This window comes from Copidosoma floridanum, unplaced genomic scaffold (assembly GCF_036245765.1).
Source record: "Copidosoma floridanum isolate Cflo_tuat_1 unplaced genomic scaffold, Cflo_Japanese_pri ptg000033l, whole genome shotgun sequence".
NCBI classification, from domain to species: domain Eukaryota; kingdom Metazoa; phylum Arthropoda; class Insecta; order Hymenoptera; family Encyrtidae; genus Copidosoma; species Copidosoma floridanum.
In genome coordinates this window covers 1,799,714-1,823,665 of record NW_028321910.1, presented here as the reverse complement: position 1 = coordinate 1,823,665, position 23,952 = coordinate 1,799,714, and the positions used below count along the sequence as shown (strand labels likewise).

Below are 23,952 nucleotides of genomic sequence, written 5' to 3'. Positions count from 1 at the left end.
AAATTTCTTCAATAAAGATTTTTTTCTGGCACAAACCTAATTACCGTATTCTTATATATCTGTCGTACTCATAAAAAAAAATGAGGCTCCTTGCAGGTATTAACTATGCCTACTTAGATTGCAGATTTGTAATAATAGATAATATGAAAAAATTATTAACTTATTTCATCTGTTGGGCCATTTAGGCGACAATAAGACACCGAAAGTACTGCATTCTGTGCGAACGCTGGTTTCCCTCGACATTGAGGCACAAACGCCACTTAGCCGGCTATCAACATCGACATACTGAACTCAGTCAACGCCGAGCTATTCATATGCTGTTTCTCATATTTACGGGAAACCTTTGCCCAAAGCTGTTACCACCAAACGTTGTCAAAACTGACTGCATGTTAGGTGAGCTAACGCCTCTGCAAATTGCCCTCCAGGTAAGTGATGCCTAAGTTATTATATTTGATACGTAAGAATTTAATAAAAACGTATTCGATGGTAGAAAAAAAAGTCATTTTTTCATGAATCCTTAACACCAATGTTCAAATGGTAATGAGTAAGTCTCATTTGAAGACAAAGAAGTCCTCTTTGAAAAATAGTTAAAGTTAATATATTATTAATATATTAGTCAATATATTATTTAATCAAAAATAAGTTACTAATTAGATTCTACTATTCACTGGCGAGAAGGCACTAAATAACGACTTTAGATTATTATATAGAAATCGCGAGCAAATCGATGTGAAGTTCAGCTTATTTAGATTATTAAGTTACAATCCAGTATTCAAAAAGAAATGACCAAAGGAAATCCATAAAAAATTAAGAAATATTTTACAACAATCTTGTATTCCAATACTATTTGTAAAAATTTAATAAGTTGTTTTGTTTAGGGGTAAATACACCAGTAAATGAATGGTTTTAACAAAGAGTGGTTTAAAATGATTGAGGTTACTTACCCATTATCTTAGTTGACTATTGACTAGTAGTATACGGTTATTTTAGATTTATTTAATTAATATAAAAATAATTTAGGCTCAAAAATTCATTTGTTACTTTGTAAAAATTGCAATATATTGTAACGCAGGGTTGACCAATGAATGAATGGTAGTCACCTAGTTCATGAATATTTACGATCCAATGAATGATTGCAGTATTAAATGTTTGATAAATAGGTTAATAAACTATTTATATCATTGTTGTAATACACATTTTTATTGTTATATTTTTCATTATTAAAAACTCTTTTATATAACACTAATACGGTAGATTATTAAATACTTTCATTCTTGTGGAAAAGCAAATAAGAAATTTTGTTCTAATGGTATTTTTCTGTTCATTTTTTATTGCTCATTTTTTTCAACTTGTTGTCTTTTCTCTTCTTGTTTCTGGTTTTGAATTATTTCATTAAATCTTTCTTGTTCCTTTGCTCTCTTTCTTGACTTTATTTTCTCTAGTTTAACTCTCTGCCTACAAATCTTTTCCTCTTCTCTCACTTTTTTTTGAATTTTTTGTCTTATTTTTAAAGTTTCTATGCATGGGAAATGTAAATTTGATAAACATACTCAAAAGAAGGCAGACCTGTCTTCAATGTTCAAGAACAATACTGTAAAGAGCTAAGAAAAACAATTTTTTTTATTATAATACTTACCAACTGCAGGTGGATTGGTAGTGAATGATGTCATCATAACATTTAATTCAAGAAAATTTTCAACTGATTTCAATTATTCCAGACTTAAAATTGTTATTTCACATCCTCATAGCGCCTAGAAAGCGAAATTAGAGTTTTATGTGGAAGCCAGGGGCTAGTAACAAGACTAAGTAGTGACACACAAGTTTTGCTAGGATCGTACGCTTAGTGCCGTATTACCTCTGTTACCAAGTAGTGAGTCTCGAGGGAGTGAAGAGACAATGTCTGCCATTTGAGGCTCATGGGGAAAGGCGTGAGCTTTAAAACGCATCATTTAGCATATATATACGTCACTATATACATATGTATGTATGGATATATACGTATTTACAAGTATATGACTAAAGTCTCCATGAGCCTCAAATGGCGGCTGACCAATCAGCAGTGGTTACCAAGCTCACTAGTTACCAAGCTCTCGAGTCATAAGAACCATAACCTAAACCACCATGCTACCGTAGCAGCAAAAAAAAAAGAAAACAATAAATTATATATGTTTAGCAACATAATTAACTATATAATCTTTAAATTGAGTATAAAAATTATGTTGCATGGTAGGTTATATCCATTTCTTGAGGAAAGTTCTGCTGTTCTAAAACAAAGGAAGCTTTAAAATTCTTACAGTTTTTTACAATGATTTTATCTGCTTTGCAAAAAATGAGGCAAAAAACTCAAATATCAAGTACTAAAAATCATGTGTAAAATATGTATGTTTACCTGACACTAGCACCAAACCCATCATATCAGCGCTAATATCGAGCAAGTGGGAATGTTTAGCGGAAGCTTTGCCACTAGCAGTACAGCTGCAGTATAACTATAATGGCGTCTCAAAAAAATATATACTAGTGGAGTTCTGCCTCCCTGCGCGCTCCGTGGATCAACTTTCTATTTCTAGTATTCAAAATTAATTAGAAAATTGAAAAAGTCTCTCACTTTTTTTTTTACAATTTGTCAACGTAAAGTAACATCATCCAAAATTTTACTGGCAACAATAAGAGAAAAAAAAATATTTATTGAAAATAACAATAAACATCCAGAAATATGTACTAAAATTTATTTTATCTAGATATGTACGAATACAGTAAATATATAGGTACAATAAATAGAAGAACGTAAATTTTATATGTTGTAGTATATTTATTCAAACAGCGTTTTGAAAGATTGTGCACATAACTGATTATTGATGACTTTCACGGTTGCTATTATTACATTATTATATGAATCTTAAATTATTCAACGTATGTGTGTATCATGTAACGTACTTACATGTATTAAATGAAAAATTTATATACTGACATAAAAATAATCACAACAAAAAAAAATTTATCTCTCATTCTGAAAAAAATGTGCTGTGTTGGATTGCAACAATTTGAAAAGATTCAAATTTTTAACAAAAGAAATTCATAAAAAAAAAAATGGCTTGATGCCGTTTGCCAAACAAACGATTTTCCAAAAACGTTTCATCGCCTTTGTATGAACAACGTTAACCCCTCTGATTTTTTGAATTACGTTCATCTATGTTGGGTAAATATGACAGCTCAATTTAATAATTCATAGTTTAAAAATAAATGCTGTGCAGTATATAAAAAACGGTGTAAGTTTAGCTGAAAAGTAGCAAACTTAGATGATAATAATGAGTTTCCAGTATATGGTTATGAAGAAGTTGTCAAAGATAATTTTGATTCCAATGAGAAAGTTACTGATAAACTAGAGCATGTTGCTATAAATGAAAGAAGCAGCCCAGTAATATCTAATGAAAATAGAAGTGTTGATTGTATAATTGGGATTGAAAAAAAAAGCAACTCTTCAACATAGAAGATTTGAAATAAGATTCTAAACTTATTTTAGAATTTACCAGACTTGAAAACTATGAAAAGTTTATGACAGTGTTTCATAGTTTAGGTAAAAAAGTGTATAAGCCTATGAGCTGAAGCGTCAAGAAAGAGGTGCAACGAACTTTCTATCAGTTAGAAATCAACCTTCTTTAACTCGATGGAAGCTGCAAAAAATTTTTACTGATGACAAGTTAGAGACTTTTCTTAATATCAGTAAAAGTGCTGCTGGACATATTTTTAAAACATGGGTCATGTTTATATGTATCTCACCAGTAATCTAAGATGAATGTATGAACAAGTCCACAACTAACCCTTTATTACATGTCTGATAATTTAAAGAAAATCTTTCCGAACACTAGGGTAATTATTAATGGTACAAAAAAAATTCTGTCGTGCAACAAACAATTTTTAGCTATAATAAGAATAATACTACTCTGAAGAGTCTCATGGGAGTCACAAATAGAAGATTATTCTCATTTTGTAGTGAGTCTTATGGTGGCAGTACTAATAACAGTCAAACAGAAGAAATATGTAGTCTACAGTTTACGTATGGTCCAGAAGATGTGGTTATGGTATATCATGATTCAGCTGTCTGCTATTAAGTCAAGTTTATCTATCATTCATTTAAGTCAATATGTTTTTGTATAAAAAAAAGTGATCTGCAGAGTGAGCAATTCATTTGTATTTATTACTTGATTATTACCTAAAAGTACTATATAAATAACTCACACAAATCATATACACATATTGTTAATTTGCAATCAACAGCGGGTGACATTATTGAGGTAACATTTACATCTTTATTTATATAAAATTGATTTATGAAGAAATTAGAAATAATACGTTCAAAATGAAGCATGACTTTTGTTTGATTACAATACAAGGAGTATTCTTATATGTATATATATTTATATATTAAAAAGAAGTTAGGTAACGTTAATTAAGGCCTACTAATCTTTGATTAAAGCCACCTTCTCGAAGGCGTACCAAACGTTCCTTGACGCTGCACAGTGGTTCCAACTTTTTTTTTTTAATTTGGCTACTGCCCACATTTCTGCACCTATTTTGATATTTTTTTTCTACGTAATCTTAAAAAAAATTTCCAGTAACTAATCTAGGCCCTTTTCTTTATTCTGTTTTTTTTTTCAATTCATGACTTAACCTAAAATGTTGAAAAGCTGCAGTTCGTCCTTATAATTTAACGATTTCAAGCTTTAATTAATTATTTAAATTGTTAAATCATACTGAAAGTCATTATAATATATACATAAATATATTTAGGTATTTATAAAGTAAAAAGGTTATATACACATTTTGAGGTTATGTAAAAAAAAACAGGAATTTTCGTGAAATTATCTATGTAATACAGTTTTGTAGATCTTAAGTGACACAGACAGAATTTTTTTAATTTTCAAAAGGAATATTTACCTATATGTACTATTTCTTCTTTTGAAGACTCATAACCTAACCTCGAATGGTAAAAATCAATGTTTGTGCTAACAGTTAGACCACTCAATAATATATAAATGAAATAAAATTGTTATTAACAGTTAGAATGACACCAACATACACGGCTTAATATCTGTGAACAGGAATAATTTTACTAATATATAAAGCAAAGTCACTAAAACTGTTTTAATCGTTAACCACGAAAATACTGAACCAATTTTGCTAAAATTTCGCATACCGATTCTTGACACTTCCTAGACGATTTTAGTAAAGTTTTTATCTTGAAAAATTTAATAAAAATAGCAATAAATAAGCTCAAAGTTTTGAAAAAATATGCTAGTGAAATAGGATCCGATGGGCGCGTTGACATAAAATCGGAGCTACCTACAACACAATTAAATAAGTGTGATTATAATTGGTCAGAGTGTCTCGGAAATTTCTGCCGTCGTTTACTGGCAAGTCATCGAGCTGCATCAAGAATGTAGGTGGTAGTCGTGCAGCTGGGTATCCCGATTACCGATGACGCTCTTTTCGAATGGGCAAGTGACCTAGGTCTACTTTCACCCTGAACCTCCAGAATTGATGAGTGCCACCAATAAAACATTTATTATAACTGATGACGTCTCCAGCGGAATACCAGGAGACGTGTTTAGCCAGAGCACAACCTGCTCCAACACTTCAGAACTATGAGGACATACCACAATCTGGCGTGGTGCTGTCAGAGAATTTTTTACTACAAATATAAGCTAGAGAAGACAGCCCTAAAGAGTACAGGCAGCCACAATGGCCAACTTCTTAGTGGCCATTCCAACGGCATACCTACAGAGGAGGTATTCTCCAGGCCCACTTTCCTGACTAACTATGAGCGGTTCGTTATCCAAGGATCAACCCGAAGACGAGATATTCTTTGATCAGCAGCGTACCTCCCTCATGCACGGTCTCCATCCACAGAGACTCCGAGGGTAAGAGTCAAGCTACCCGGAGCTGGCTCTCCATTATCAGGTATAATAATAAGGAATATTTTTACTACTATTTCCGGAAACGATTCATCGACTAAAAGACTATGTAAAGCCGACCACTATTAAATTAGGTCAGTCATTCACTGGCAAACGTCACGAGAGGAGTTGTTCGTTGCAAGGCTGGGAATCCCCTTGACCAACGACCCTATATTAGCCTCTCGACTCTAAGTATTTCCTCTCCAAGGTCTACGCTTGGGAGAACCTAACAGCTATAAAGGAAAAATAAACTTTAGCCAACGAGGAAGTCTCCAACGAGCAAGCATCACAAACCAATCTCTTTACCTCAGGTCACTAAAGCAACTGAGTCCGCAAAAAAGGTGCTTTAGTGGTGACACCAATGTATTCGGCACAATGCCAGGATACGTTGGGAGAAAGCTTTTCAACTAGCTCCAAAGCTTCAAACGTTGTAGTTTTCCTCCTGATCAGTCTGGGCTTCAACAGGAGGCCAGAGAAAATCACCCTGAGGTATCCAGGCAGTCACAATTGCTGTAAACTTCAGTCAAGAAAGAGTTTACTTAAGAAGCTCACCAATCTTTTTTAGGGTAACCGGACGTTGAACTACCTAGCCAACAAATATATTAGAACTTATCAAAATTGACAGAAAACAGCCTTTAGGGGTCACAAAAGTCATAAGACTTCCTATTTCATAAGTAAGTCAAAAGCATTCCAATAGTCACAAAACGGTGAATTAGAAGGAAAACTTAAAATGTATCTAATGAATACAATTTGAGGCACCAAGAAACTGACGTGGAGAATTTATCAAGATTTGAACAGCAGCGTCAAAATCGACAAATAAAGAATCCATTACGCGAGAGATCAGCATTTCATTGTACCTTCATAGTTATCTCTTAAATCTTGAATTTAGATTTTTAAATATTTAAAAAATGTATTTGTATTTTTGTGGCAATAAAAAATGTAGAGATTAAGTTTTAGGACTTTGTTGGTCTGGTAATAAAGTTGTGAGATAAGATAAAAAGAATTTTTTTTTAATATATATTTTTTGGGAGTTTAAAATCTTAACAGCTGTAAAAAATAGCCCTTTTCGTAAATCATCACGAGAGAAACTACAAATTAACGGCTACTTATAGCCAACGATTGTTTTATGGCACAAGAAATGCACGGTACTTTACAGCATGATTATATTTTTTTTCACTTTTTACAGCTTATTATTTGACCAAGTAAACTGTATGGATTGCGAACAAATATTTTTTTAATAAGAAGATTTTTGTTCTGAGAATTGTCAGGAATAGATGTAAGATTTCTAACTGAAATCGTTTTACATAACATGTCAACGGTGTTCCATTCAGTAAGTCTCGGGCGAAGCCGAGACGGGGGGCTGCTAGTTATTTTATACACTGTAGCTTGTGTTATCAGAACAAATCTAAGATCTTGTAATAATAACGTTTTGGTACGAGTTCATAAACTAAAAATGGAACAGCACTACTTCCGATGATTTAATTAACGTTATTAAATCATGGTAACTATTACTCTATTATAGTGCCACTAACCTAACCTTAAATACTGTAAAATTAGATTTAATGCTTTATTTTAACATTATTTATAAGTTGCAGAAAATTTAGTCATACAATTACACTATTGTGCCCTTAATAAAATATTTTTAAAAAGCATCACTAATATATATCATAATTGCTTATTACTACGCAAAATTATTGCTTAATAAGCTTCGTATCTATTAAGTCAAAAGTAATTATAAAAACTAATTATTCTTGTGATTATAGAGACTAAATATAAACTTATAATATCTTAAGAACTTGAATTGTCGCTGTTTGCCGGATACGATGCCAACTTCCAGATCAAATTCCCCTTCGGAATTCAGCGTAGAATTAATGTGGAATCTCAGTAGATTCTATACAAATTCCACGTGTTTTAGCGTAGATCGTTAACGTAAAAGATTATTTGAAATTTAAACGTTAAGAGTCAACATAGATATTCTTTTCCCTGACACGCATTTTCTTCAAATCTTCACGTTTAACTTCTATGCAGATTTTATACGTGGAAATTCCACGCGTACAATTTCCGTGGAGTTTCTGCACAAATTTTTCATTTAAAAATTTTCCTTATAGGATTTTAATGCAAGTAGTCCAAGCATAAATATTCATCCTCATAACAATTATACATAAATTTTTCACGTAACATGTAAATGCCGAGTTCCTACGTGGAAATTTCATGTTCAAAAGTAACGTAAAAATTTAACGTAAATATTCTTTTTATTCGCATGAAAATTCTACATCATTTGTTTAATGTACAAATAAGACAAAATGTCACAAAAAAATTATACTGGAATTCCACGGGGATTCAACATGAATTCCATGTATTTTAGAAGTAAAAGTTCATTGAGAATTTCCACAACGACATTGTGGAGGGAATTTTCTAGTTTTATTTAACAATACTTAGATCAGTGCGTCTATAGTAAAGTTGTTGATGTATCAGAATTATCTAGATGATTGTCTTATGTCATAAGTACTATTGACTTAATGGATATTGAAACGTATTAAGCTATAATTTTGTGTAGTTATAAGGGATTATGATAAATATTAGTGATGCTTTTTAAAATATTTCATTAAGGGCACAATAGTGTAATTATATGATTTAATTTTCTGCTTGTCAGTCACTATTTTAAAAGTAAAGTTATAAATACAGTAAGAAATATCATACTATAAAAACGACGTAGAGGTCATTTTTTGAGATTCTTCGAATTTATTACAAAAATTGTTATGTATAAATGTGCCAGTTGAATTATCTATAAATCTCACTTTTTGACATTTTGAGGTTAAGTTATAAGTGTGCGAAGTGAAATATTGGTAAATATAAGAACAAATCATTATTATAATTTACCAAAAATAGTTTTTATTTCGTTAAAGACTTACGATACCAAATTATGTTATTCATATTCCTTAATTTTTCATTTTTTTGACTAAAATTACCAAAAACATATTGAAAGAACCTCCCAGGGACGGATTTTTTAATTCAACTAGCAGAGTTTAACTTATTATTTAACAGAGAGGCCAGTAAGCACCCCTCATCATCGGGTAATAGGCGCTTGTCACAATAATCAATACTTTATTATTTAATAGAGAGGCCAGTAAGCACCCCGGGTCATCGGGGAGTAGGCGCCTGTGTTAATAATTAATACTTTACTATTTAATAGAAAGGCCAGTAAGCACCTTGGGTCATCGGGTAATAAGCGCTAGTAATAATAATTAATACTTTATTATTTAACAGAGTGGAACATTTTTTTTCGTTTTAAAATAAAAAAATGATCATACTATCAGAATTTATTCTAATTTTAGAGTACTTGAGCTTAGGTCATGGGTCCCATGATAGAATAATGGTTACCACGATTCAACAAAATTAATTGAATCGTCAACAAGAGTGCTGTTCGATTTTAAATTTATAAAATCGTATCAAGTCGTTATTAATATAAAATCATTGACTTGTTCAAATAACATAACCTACAGAATATAAAATAGTTGTTTTTATTTATAGAAATTAACCCAACTACGCTTGTGTAATTTTAACAGTTAATAATAATTTTTTTCAATTTTTATAGTATTGAATGGTCTAACTATTTTATACAATTTCTGGTGTTTACCACTTGTAGTTAGTTTATGAGTCTTCAAAAAAGAAAAAATTCACATAGGTAAATATTGTAACTAAAAATTTAAGGAGGTTCAATCCCTTGCTACAGTCCAAGCGGAGCTCTCTATAGTTTGGTATGCCGTCTGTCTTTCTCGCTCTCCTGTAAGGACATCATCTTTTTTAGTTTTTACCTCGCTTATTAATTAATTTTTTTTATAAGGACTTTCAAGATGTTCAGTAAAATTAAATACGATCATTAGATATTTTTTTATCATTGATAAAATTTTTTATCGAAAGTTCACTGTTCGGAAGCAAGGTAAATGCAGTAGAAGCGCTTAAAAGGACGACTACTCATAAGCCTACATGTAAAAATTAGCTAAATATAAATATTAATTACTAGCAGCCCCCCGTCTCGGCTTCGCCCGAGACTTACTAAGTAAAACACCGTAGTGTGTTGACATGTAATGTGAAACATTTTCAGTTAGAAATTTTACACATATTCCTGATACATCTCAGAACGAAAATCTTCTTATTAAAAACATATTTTTTCGGAATCCATTTAGTTTATTTGGTTAAATAATGAGGTGTAAAAATTTAAAAAAATTATTATGCTGAAAAGTACCGTGCGTTCTTTATGCCATAAAATAATCGGTGGCCATAAGAAGCCGTTGATTTACAGTTTCTCCCGTGTAATTCACGAAAACGGCTGTTTTTTAGAGCTGTTAAAATTTTAAACCCCAAACAAATTTATATTAAAAAAAATTTTTTTCCTCATATCTCACAACTTTATTACCAGAGCAACAAAGTCCTAAACCTTAAACCCTACATTTTTTTATTGCCACAACAACACAAATACATTTTCTACTTATTTGAAAATCTGAAGTAGGATCTTTAAAGATTTCAGAGATTGCTGTAAGGGTACAATGAAAAGCTGATCTCTCACGTAATGGACTCTTTAGTTGTCAATTTTGACGCTGCTGTTTCAATCTCGATAAATTTTCTGCGTCAGTTTCTTGACGCCTAAGTAAAATTGTATTTATTAGATACACTTGAAGTTTTTCTTCCGATTCACCCTCTTGCGACTTTTGGCATGCTTAAAATTTTTGTGACCCCTAAAGTGTGTTTTCTGTCAACTTTGTTAAGTTTAAATATATTTGTTGGCAAGGTAGTTCGACGTCCGATGGCCCTAAAAAAGACAAGTGAGCTTTTTAAGTTAACTTTTTGACTGCAGTTAACAGCAATTGTGACCTGGATACCTCAGGGTGATCTTTTCTGGCTTGCTGTTAAAGACACAGACTGATTGGGAGAAAAATTACTAAGTCCGAAGCTTTGGGGCTAGTTGTAGTGCTCTTCGCCAACGTCTCCCGGTATAACGTCGAAGACGTTGGTGTCTAAAGCACCTTTTTTATTTGCAGATTCAGTTGTTTTGATGATCTTAGATGGGGAGATTGGTTAGTGATACTTGTCCAGTGGAGGCTGTCCCGTTGGCTCAAGTTTTTTTTCCTACATAGCTGTTATAGGTTTGCCCAACGCAGACTTTGAAGAGGATCAGTGATTCCTGGTTGAATGCTTAGAGTCGAGAGGGTAATATAGGGTCGTCGGTCACCGGGTTTTCCAGCCTTGCGAAGAACAACTCCGCAAGTGACGTCTGCTAGTGAATGGCTGACTTGGTTTAATAGTGCCCGTCTTTAGTTAATATAGTCTTTTAGTCGACGAATCGCTTCCGGAAATGGTAATAAAAATGTATTTGTTGGCAAGGTAGTTTAAACTTAGGTGGATCCTAAAAAGAACCGATGAAATTGATGGTTAAGTAGGGAACGTAAATACTTATAATGGCCCTAAAAAGCGCCAGTGGTGAAACTTCCAGGCTATTATTATTCCTGATGATGAAGAGCTGGCTACGGTTGCTTGATTCTTACCCTGGGAGTCTCGATATACGAAGACTGTGATGGAGGGAGGTACGCTGCTGACCAAAGAATATCTCGTCTCGGGTCGTTCCCCGGATAACCAACCGCTCATCTTTAGACGGAAACATGTGGGTAAGCGCGTTAGGGACACGACGACCAAGAAGGTAGCCGTTATGTATGCCCATGCCCCTCAGAGCTGTTTTCCCTTGCTTACATTTGTAGCCAAAAATTCTCTAACTGCACCAGGTGGGATGGTAGAACTCCCTTACAACTCTGATGAGTTGGAGCAGATTGTGCACTGGCTAGATATGTCTCCTGGTATTGTGGCAGAGACGGCATCGGTTGGAAGTAATTTTTTTTTTTTGATCACACTCGTCGAGATTCAGGGTGAATGGACACGTAGGTCCCTTCCCCCTTAGAGAAGAGTGTCGTCCGTAACCGGGATACTCAGCTGCAAGACTATTATCAGCATTCTCTGTACAGCTCGTTGAATTGCCGAAACTTGACTGCAATACTTCGGAGACGCTCCAGCCTTTTATAACCACACTTATTTAATTATGTTGCAGGTAGCTTCGATTTTATGTCGATGCCACCTAGCGGATTTTACTGAACTAAAGTGAAAAGCTGGCATATTTTTGCAAAACTTTGAGCTCATTTATTGCTATTGGTATTAAATTTTTTAAGATAAAAACTATACTAAAACCATCTAGAAAGTATCATGAATCAGTGTGCAAAATTTCATCAAAATCGGTTCAGTAGTTTTTGCGGTTAGCGATTACAACGGTTTTAGCGCTTCTGCTTTATATATTAGTAAGACTGGGCTGCTAGGAACCCGCGTGCCTTAAAATTTTGACAACGTTTTTTTTATAACTTTTTTTTATTTGTAAATAAATTTTCATTAATTTCTCATTGTTACTTTTGTAACCAATAAAACGCACTTAAAAGGATTGTGTCTGTGCCGTTTTAGATTTGCAAAACCGTGTCACACAAGTAATTTTTACGGAAATTCCTGATTTTTTTTACGTAACCTCAAAATGTGGTACAATTTGTTTTACCATATAAACACCTTAATATATATATATATATATATATATATATATATTCTTATGACTTTTAGTACGATTGAATAATTTAAATACTTCTTTTGAGTCAAAAACCGTTGAACTATGAGGGCAAACTGCAGTTTTTTAACATTCTAGGTTAAGTCATAAATTGAAAAAAAACAGACTAAAAAAAAGCACGTTTTTAACCATAAAAAAAAAAGTTGGAACCACTGTGCGCTGCCAACTTAGGGCCCTAATAGGCTAGAGAGGTAGCTTAAGTAGGCCTTTCTGATAACCACCTTACAATTTTTGCTTGGGCAGCTGCATGTACCGTGTATATTATTTATGTTTTTTTTCATAAATTTGTGTTGTACATTTTTTACTCTATTATTCATTTCGTTCCAGAATAGAATCCTTCCCTACATGTTTATCAATTAATTGTTAGATATTTAAAACATATCTATGGATGTGTCCTTGGGCATGTATATAAGTGTGTCTGCTCACTTTAATGGAAGCATTGATGTCGGATAATGTTTCGTTTGCCACACATATAAAGCAGCTTCCCTTTGCTGGGGGTCACGAGACCCCTCATGCGGGTTATTTGCTATGTGTATAGAACTTGCCCAGAGGCATTTTGAGTGTCTAGAAATACCTTGCTTAACGAGTTCCTCAAATTCAGCCTGAGAAATTTTGATTTTTTTGGGACTGAGTCTCCTTGTGCACTCGCTGACTAGGGACCATGAATCTCAATATGATGAAAAATGTCAGCAGCGATTATGAGTTTGGTAGGCTTAGCGCCAGTGACTTCTGGGAGATCTGCAAGGACTTTTAAAAAACGAGATACCAATCTGAGTGGGCTAGCTGTGAAATTTTCTGCAATCCTTAAGTAACCAATTGAAAAGGTGTTAAAGAAGGGGTCGATCAGCCTACGCCTACAGACGTTGACCATAAGCCCTATCAAGTTGAGAAAGTCGGCACCGAGAGTCGGACTGGGGACATGAGCCACGTGAAACCTTCAGGTAAAGCAGCATTTGAGGTGCAGATCGAGGACGAGATGTTTCTCGCCAAATGTGTCAATAACGGAATTATTGGCTGCATTAACTATGAAGTTACGTGGTTTTGCTTCAATCTTTCCTTTAGGCAGCAGAGAAACGTCAGCTCCAGTGTCAACATGGAAAACTAGTCCCAACTTTACATCTCGAATATGGAAACGCTTGTGGACAAAGGAACTCCCACTCCCTGCTTCGGCACGAGCTAGTGAAGCTAGTTTTTTGACGTGGTTGAGTCCTAATCGCAGTTGCCACAGCAACTGTACGCTTTGTCACTATATCCACGATGCGGAAAAAAGTACATTTTTGTATTTGATGGGCTATTGTTACGATCGCGTGGAGGGCTGCGGTTACGAGAATTGAAGCAGCCGTGACGGCAAGAACTGTTTTAATTGAACTCGATAACATCAATTTTTTTGACAGTCGTTTTAATTTCGTCTTCCACTCTTACAGAAAAGCAAGGATTTCTATACTGGTGGCCAAGATTTGAGGAGTATTGGAGGCAAGAGATCTTGTATATTTATCTACTACGGCGGCCAATTGGTCGAGATCAGTTATATGAAATATTGCGAGGACGGCTCGATAATTGGATATGAGCGCATGAATGCTAGAATTTTTGGTTGGTGATAAAAGTAAGCTTGTGCAATGTCTCCAGTTTTCTTACCGTTGGCCACGTGCTGGTTTTTTACAGCGTCGAGCTTGGCACGTAGACGCGGGGTTTCGTCATCGTTGTTTGGCATGATGGAGAGTTACAAAGTGACGACAAGGATAAATCATTATGTTACAAGAAATCGGATTTTATATTCACGTGATTATCAATAACACCACACTAAGCGCGCAAATCACACCTAAATCGGACAGCTAGAATAGTTTCGTTAATACCCAAAAAGTCTGTCGCACGAAAAAGGTTTATAGATAAACACGCGATTTGCAGGGTTGACTGCCCACTTAATTCGATTCAAATACGCCACACTGTACACGCATACCTGGTAGTTTGAAATAGAAGGACGCTTGGTGTCGCTAGGTGATGAGTTGATGTGAAAAATTTTCTGGCATCGTTGAGAACTTTGATATAGGATGGCGTCTCAAGAGTACGTGCTCTTGATTAAAATGGTGAGACTGTATTTCCACTTCCTTTCATCTCCTGTGCTGCGAGATCATAAATATCAGGGTCACCAATGTGGAAAGAAAGCGAGGTACTAGAGTATTAACGGCTTGAAACGTGACGTATGTTTGAGATCAATTTCACTCAGAACAAGTCCTTACAGTTTTGCCCTCTACTAGCGGCAAGAATGATCCAACCATGCAGGGTCCTCGTGCAACAAATAAAGCAGTGCAAAGGGGGAAGCTACTGAAATTATACATACACATACAAGCTCCCCACACTTAAAGCGAATAGATTTTGGGACACAATGAAAATATTACACAGTGTGTATCATTAAAAAATAAAAAACAGGAAGTAATTAATGAGCACCTATTATCCCAAAAATCTGTTCACTTCGAGAATGACCTCAACGCCCTTCATTTGTGGTAAAAGGCGGCAGTCTGAAGATACGGAAACGTATCTCTTCGTATGATAGTAAACAGAAATGTAAGTTTACTGAGAAATTATTATGTCACTCATGATAATATTCTGAGAACAAAAAAGGTTAAATGGCTCTCAATATTATTACACTGTTTTAATCATTTAGTGTCAGTCAAATAATTTATAAAATCATACATTTAGTTTTCTAGTTAGAAGTTTGACCAGAAACATTACAGAAGTTCGACTGTCTAATAACTACACACTCTCATACTTATGACAACATTTTTTCCTGTATAACTCCTTTTTTTCAAGATATTTCAAAAAAATAAGATATGATATTAACTGTAATTAGGTAGCGTACCTTTATACTATTACGACCGGACTTGTTTAGAGTATGGTCTTAACTGTTTTATTAAAGTGTCATTCGTGGGTCTCTTAGGATTCAGCTCGTGAGCTTTATTTGTTCTTTTTAATTGAATAATAATCTTTATTTAAATAATATGGATATCTGCTTTCTCTGCTATCGCCAGAACTACTTTCGGTGGGCCTCCTTTGCTGTACCTCGCTCCTTAGCGTAGTCCGATACTATTCATGTTCTCGATACGCACTCGAGTTGCCTCAGCAAACACGTTATGCTTTACGTGTATAAGATACTCATGAGTCTCGAGAGCCAAGAGTTGACTAAAACTTTAGAGAACAGGTGGCAGACGTAAAGAGAGCGATTTTTCCTCATGATGATGCATTTTTATAGCATCAGAGCGAGTAAAACAGGCCTTTGGTTGAATAAGGTCGATGTTCTTACAGACTGCATTGACAGCAAAATAGTAGGCTTTCACGATGATGTTACATGTCATGATTTCATATATTAGGAAATAACAATACAACAGTACCAATCGCATCTTTCTGACAAGTGCGATTGGGTTTTTTGGGTCAGTGATCATGAAAGCTCGCATCAGCAATATAAGAGCGACAAATACAAGTTCAATTTTGATAGTAAGTTTACAAATTTTGAAATTAATCCTTCTGGGGATTTTTCAATTAATCTTGAATATAATGAAGTAATGTGTGAATTACAAATTTTAAATTAGTATACATTATCAGAATTGAACAATTAATGAGCAAGTAACTATTCATTCATACATACAGTACGATTTATTCATTTATACATACATGCATTCTTACAACGAGGCTGGCCGTATTCTATGTCAGCATATTATGAAGCATTCACCTTAAAGCTAATACACACACGCGCCCACATAAGCGACGTACGAGCTCCTCTTATCATATGAGTTTGCTTTATATTCACAATACGTCTTATCTGAATTTGACGGATGTATAGCTTTTAGTTATAATATAATTCGTACCAACTCAGGCTATTAGCTAAGTTTTAGCCATCTAGATACAATTTAAAAAAAGATACAGCAATTTCAAAATAGTACTGTCTCCGTGCGGCTTTCAAACGGCGCAGCTGGCGTGATGTAATAAAAAGTAAGGCATGCTGCTGTGCATCTCCATGGAGCTTGGGTCCATCAAGTACCGTAGAAGCGGAACGAGGCAAATTTGAGAAAGTAAACGATGCCTCCGCGACCACGCTACTGTTTACTCTGATTCGCATACTCAAATTTTTGAATGACGAAAAATAATTTTTGAAGTTATACTTCTACAGGCGATTTATGCACGTGAGCTCTTCATCCCGCCTCTCTCGCCGTACCGCCTTGCGAAGGTTCCCACCCACACCATATCACACCATACCATGCCACACAGCACAACACACGCTTAGAATTTTATTGGATTTCATTTGTTACACAAGAATACTTGAGTTTTCTTACAATTCATTTATGTCCAATAGAAAAATGCTTCTGCTATTAAAATATGCTTATTAGAAGACAGCTGAAAACTAGTTCTCTTAATCCCACATTTTAAATTTACTCCGATAGCATTTCAATACAAACGCATAGTTTTCAGCGAAGTCAAGTGAAACCATAAACTCAGTGTCATTCAATTCATTTTTCAATAGTTGAATGTACGCATACTGATTTTTTTGTGGTAAGACTTTAATTTCATTCAAATATTTATAAATTAAAACAGTATGAGATACAATAGTGTACCGACCTGTTCGTTCTCGCCTTTCACATTTGACTTCGCAAATTCTATTTACCACAAACAATTCGCTTAAAAACTCCTTGAAAGCCCCTGGGTTAGAGTAATCCAAACAATCATTCTAAAAACATTTTTCCGTAGAGCTTTGGCATATAATTGCTTTGATGTAATTCTTGTAATCTTTGATAAGTGTTACTTGATTTTTGGTGAGTTTTCCCTACATTTATTGGCTGTAATTTAACATTTTCACAGGAAACGCAAATGCACATGTTGTGCGTTTTACTGCTATCTGTAAAACACAATGTTTTGGTTGATGCTGTTTGAACTTCATGTAACCTGATTTGATATTAAAAATTTTTTTTTTTTAAGCTATTGCATAGCTTTTATCGCAGGCTTTACCATGTAGCTCGGCCGAGCGTTCGCTTAATGTGTATGTATATGATAAGTACGATTGTACGAAGCTCGCATGGATCGAGACGAGCTGCTCCGACATCGGAAGAATACGTAAGCAGCTGTTTGTGAGAAAGTATATAGGTGTATAGGTATCTTTTATTTCTTTATACACCACACTCACCGCATGTTCGCTCCGTAAGTATACATGTAGGTATATATGTATACATAGGTGTACCTGTATACAACAGTGAATAATGTTCTCGACTGCGGAAAAAAACTAAACGTGACCGTGTCAGCTTACCGTCACTGAAACTAACGCCAAGCGTCGCTGAGTAGGTGGCGCGATGAAATCGGGCGGCGCGAGATTTCAAAAGATAAACCTTCATAAATAGAATATAAACGTGATTAATTCGGTAATCCCGTAACCTGATTTATTGGAATATTAATATTCACGCTGATAATTAATTAATTAATCAATCACTAATTAATATTCCGTTTGAGTATTATACATCATAAATTAAAAAACATTCTTATATCATTATGAACATTAATTTGCTCTAAGTTTTTATAATGCAGTTAGTAAGAATTATTTCATCCAACCGTCCTTGTAGCTTCATAATATTTTTCCGCTAAAAAAAGTTGAATTGCATGGTCTACTGATATACACGTCAAAAAGAGAATGCGCAAAAATTTAAGTATACTTTAAAAAAGTAACTATTAAAAATATTGTTAACAAATGAGGATTCGTGGATTGGAAAAGAAACACACTGTGTTATGACCATAATAAATTATTTCTTTATTATAAGTTGACTTCCAAATTACAACTGCTTAGCGCAGAGGATGACTTAAAAATAAAGCTAGTGCAGTGTCTTGCTTTACACTCACAACTCTTCACGTGAGGTGGTGCTGTAAACGTACTCTCTCTCTTTCTCTCTCTAGTCCTTACCAACATAAATGTACTCACACATTCTAACACGCCTCTTTACATTTATGTTGTCTGTATCACAACAACTTTAAACTAAATTTAATGAACTTCTTAACTTTTCGAACCTTACTCTTTTAAGAACCTTAGTTAATACATTTGGTACATTTCTTCCTGAACTGGCTTTTACAATAATAATTATACCCTCTTCATAATTTTCATTTATAAAATGATGATGCACTTCAATGTGTTTGGATCGCTTAGTATAATTTCCAAACTTTGCAATTATTACAGCGCTAGAATTATCCTTATAAATATTGATAAGTTTCTTAATTATTACACTAAAATCACTTAACAAGTCTTTAACTAATACAATTTCACTCACTACTTCAGATAGAGCTACATATTCAGCTGTCGTTGAAGACTTCGTTACATTTCCCTACTTTTTTGACTTCCAATGAATCACATTTCCATATAACTTTACAATATATCCAGTTGTTGATTTTCTGTCTACGCAAAGTCCTGCCCAATCAGCATCAACATAACTTTAAAGTACGCTTGCTTTATCATTCCTTTTATATCTTAACTTAATATATCTTTAGTTAAATACAAATATTTCAAAATCCTTAATGAATATTTGTAATGTGTCTCATTGTAACAGTTTTGAAATCTACTTAAATAATTACCACTACAACTTATATCTACTCTTGTTCCCGAGCTAATGCACAAAAGCACCCCTATCAAATTTTTATACTTTAAATTTCCAATCGAGTTTTCTGCAGGTTCTAGCTTAAAATTTTGTTGTGTTAGAGTTTCATACAATTTTGCATTGTCTATCTGATATTTTCTCGCTAATGATTATATGTACCTTGCTTCATCTAATTACATATCATTTTTCTTTCCATCATATGCTATATTTATTCCTAAATACGTACTAACTTTTCCTAAATCTTTTATTTTAAATCTTTCTTTCTACGCATTCTTAACCACATTTAAATATTGCCTATTTTTCAATAAATCAGCAAATCATCTATGAATATAATAAAGTATACAATTTTATTTATCTCTCTTAATATATACAAACAATAACCGTGTTCGCTTCTTTTAAATCCTAAATCACTTAAATAACCATCCAAACATTCATACCAAGCTCTGGAGCTTTTACGCAATCCATACAATGCTTTCTTCAATCTGCACACTCATTCAGTTCCGTCTTCATAACCTTCAAATTGTTTTACGTACACCCTAGATTTTACTGGTTCACTCAAAAACGCCGTTTCAACATTCATTTGCTCAACTGATAAACCAGTTTGACAACAGTACGATGATAATACTTTCAAAGTTTGGGCCTTCGCAACAGGTGAATAAATATCGTCCAATACATCAGTTTATGGGAAGCCTCTTACAATAATTTGTGCTGTATAAACATTTCCACTTTTCTTAGTAAAAACCCATTTCAAATCTAACACTTTTTCATTCTTTGGTTTTTCAACTAATTGCCAGGTTTGATTCTTACTTAAACTACTTATTTCCTTATCCATTGCATCCTTCCAAAAATTTAATTTATCACTCTTACCTGCCTCATTAAAACTTATAGGACTATCCGCACTACAATAATTTACATATGTACAACAGCTATATCCATAGTTATTATCAAATCTACCAGGCCTTTGAATCATTCTTAGAGACCTTCTCAACTCAGGCTCATTATCAACTTCAACCTTATTTTCACCCATCTTATTAACATTTTATAAATTTAATTAATCATTGACATTTTCAACATTTCTATTTAAGCCTTCGTCTTTTTCAAAATTATCATCTAAGCCTATGCATTTTGCGTCTTCTTTGATTACATCAACATATCTCGCTGCAATTACTCTGTTTTTTATTAACACCCTGTAAACTATAACACATAACCTATTAAAATTCCTAAAACTGCTTTTCTGTTCCATTTTGAATTTCTTTTACTCTCTGGCACTCTGACACACTTTATTTCCATACAGTTTTAAATACTTAGTATCTGGCTTTTCGTTAAACATTATTTCATAAGGAGACTTATTTCTTTCTAACGTATTCGCGATTGCTCTGTTTTTCAAGTATGTTGCAGTGCAGACTACTTTTGGTCAGTATTTTTTCTCTAATTTTGACTCAGCTAACAGATATCTAGTAATGTCCATAAATAATTGTTCTACTGTACCTCTATACGGTACCGTTCAATTCATGTACATACGGTGGACATGCTTCACATTCAGTTTCTTTATCTTTAAATAACCCACACATATTTCTATTCAAATATTCCGTACTATTATCGCATCTTAATTTTTTTATTCTCTATCTTGTTTTATTTATAATTAAATGAATATACTCTACAAACTTATTATAAACTTCATCTTTCGATTTAATTGCATATATTTTTGATAATTTACTGTAATCATCAATAAAGGATAAAAAGTTTTTTTTTTTTCTGTAACCATCTGAATGTGGCCCGTTCAAATCTATATGAACAATTTCCAAAATTTCTTTAGCTCTTTTTCTACTATCCTCCAATAGAATGTTGTGCATTTTATTTTCAATACATGTGGTACATTTAAAATGATCTGTCTCAATTTCTTTGGGCAAACCATTTAAAACATTATTTTTAAACATAGCACTTAAGTAGTTAAAATTTGCGTATCCTAACGTTCTGTACCACTTTTCTTTCAAGGTCAAACTTCTACTTCCTTTTATAACTACATTTGAATCCACACTATTTACCAAATAACTTGTCAATTTATAAATCCCACCCTTCTTCCAAGCTGTTGCTACTAACTTATTATTTTTGATAAAAATTTTAGAGCTATCATTAACTGATACCATTTTATAATTTTCTGTTACCCTCCCATAAATAATTAAATTTTTATCCATATCTTTTACGTAGAAAACATTTCATTTCAATCTTAGTTTCATTACTGTACAATGTCTTAAATTTACTATTTACATGATCTACTTTAGTTGCTTTCAAAAATCTACCATCACCTACTTTTACATTAATTGGTTCTCTTAATACTACGCTAAAGTAATTTTCGTTATTTATTGAAGTGAAAACTTCTTATGGCGCGTTGGGCACTTTTGTGGGTGAGCATTTTCAGCCGTTCTCGCGACAGACGAGATTTTACACAGATATACTCCACGTGTATTCTTATAATGGGATATTCTGAAGTACTTGAGGAGCGGGGACCAGCGTGTGGATCAGCTTCCCCTGAGTTAAAATCCGTTTACAGAATAATTTTTTAACAATTATTCATTAAGTAAATGGATTTACAAAAGTGCTCAATTTCAGCGTGTTTAGAACGCAAATTTCAATGGCGCGGGCTGCCATGAAGTGCAGTGTCATGGATCGCAACAACATAGCAACAAACCTCTAGGTCGGTAAACAAAGTCTGAATAGATCCCCTAACGGGCAGGAGATGGCGCTCAAATGTGATTAAAATAGTAAAAACGTGTAGCTATAAAATTATTAGAAGGAGATAAAGGGCTGAGTATCAGAAACGTAAAAACAAATAAATAAGCGTACGAAAAGGTTATTTAGTTAATCAGAGATATTATTATGAAATCATTCTACATACGATGAAATTGACAATGACGATGAAGATGATGATGATAATGATGAAGATAATAAACAAGATAATTAATGTAATAAAAGAAAGAAGATACAATTGTAAACAACATTAATAATAATAATAAAGAAAATGTTTAACTTGAGCGGCTATCAGGTGAAACTTGGGCCGCACTTGGGTAGTACTTGAGCAGTGGCGCTTGGGAGGCACTTGGACGGCACTTTGGCGGCACTTGAGCAGAATGTGAAAAGCAGCACTTGGGCCGTACTTTGGCGGTACTTGAGCAGAATGTAAAAGCGGCACTTGGGCGGCACTTGGGCCGTACTTGTGTAATACTTGGGCGGCACTTTGGCGGTACTTGGGCAGAATGTGAAAAGTGGCACTTGGGCGGTACTTGGGCAGAATGTAAAAGCGGCACTTGGGCGGTACTTGGGCGGTACTTGGGCAGCACTTGGGCCGTACTTTGGCCGTACTTGGGCACAATGTGAAAAGCAGCACTTGAGCGGTACTTGGGCAGATTTTGACCACCCAAATGCCGCTGCTCACATTCTGCCTTAGTGCCAAAAAAGTACCGCCAAAGTACGGCCCAAGTGCCACCCAAATACCGCACAAGTGCCGCTTTTACATTCTGCCCAGGTACCGCCAAAGTACGGCCTAAGTGCCGCCCAAGTACCGCCAAAGTGCCGTTTTTACATTCGGCCCAAGTACCGCCAAAGTACGGCCCAAGTGCCGCCCAAGTACCACCCAAGTACCGCACAAGTGCCGCTTTTACATTCTGCCCAAGTACCGCCAAAGTACGGCCCAAGTGCCGCCCAAGTGCCGCTTTTACATTCTGCTCAAGTACCTCCAAAGAACGGCCCAAGTGCCGCCCAAGTACCGCCCAAGTACCACCCAAGTACGGCTCAAGTGCCGCCCAAGTGCCGCTCAAGTGCCGCTTTTACATTCTGCTCAAGTACCGCCAAAGTACGGCCTAAGTGCTGCCCAAGTGCCGCCTAAGTACCGCCCAAGTGCCATCCAAGTGCCACTGCTCAAATTCTGCCCAAGTACCGCCCAAGTGCCGCTTTTCACATTGTGCCCAAGTACCGCCAAAGTACGGCCAAAGTGCCACCCAAGTACCGCCCAAGTGCCGCTTTTACATTCTGCCCAAGTACCGCCCAAGTGCCACTTTTCACATTCTGCCCAAGTACCGCCAAAGTGCTGCCCAAGTATTACACAAGTACGGCCCAAGTGCCGCCCAAGTGCCGCTTTTACATTCTGCTCAAGTACCGCCAAAGTACGGCCCAAGTGCTGCTTTTCACATTCTGCTCAAGTGCCGCCAAAGTGCCGTCCAAGTGCCTCCCAAGCGCCACTGCTCAAGTACTACCCAAGTGCGGCCCAAGTTTCACCTGATAGCCGCTCAAGTTAAACATTTTCTTTATTATTATTATTAATGTTGTTTACAATTGTGTCTTCTTTCTTTTATTACATTAATTATCTTGTTTATTATCTTCATCATCATCATCATCATCTTCATCGTCATTGTCAATTTCATCGTATGTAGAATGATCTCACAATAATATCTCTGGTTAACTAAATAACCTTTTCGTACGCTTACTTATTTGTTTTTACGTTTCTGATACTCAGCCCTTCATCTCCTTCTAATAATTTTATAGCTACACGTTTTTACTATTTTAATCACATTTGAGCGCCATCTCCTGCCCGCTAGGGGATCTATTCAGACTTTGTTTACCGACCTAGAGGTTTGTTGCTATGTTGTTGCGATCCATGACACTGCACTTCATGGCAGCCCGCGCCATTGAAATTTGCGTTCTAAACACGCTGAAATTGAGCACTTTTGTAAAT

The 23,952-nt window shown here is 34.8% G+C and overlaps 1 protein-coding gene across 1 annotated transcript in view; it reads left to right on the top strand.

Moving 5' to 3' along the window:
* LOC106645753 (uncharacterized) overlaps window positions 1–23,952 on the top strand; it is a 424,845-nt gene that overhangs the window by 350,112 nt on the left and 50,781 nt on the right. Inside the window, exon 12 of the mRNA XM_089597564.1 lies at window positions 186–425. Coding sequence (XP_089453690.1) covers window positions 186–425 — 240 coding nt within the window. The remainder of the gene's footprint in view (window positions 1–185; window positions 426–23,952) is intronic.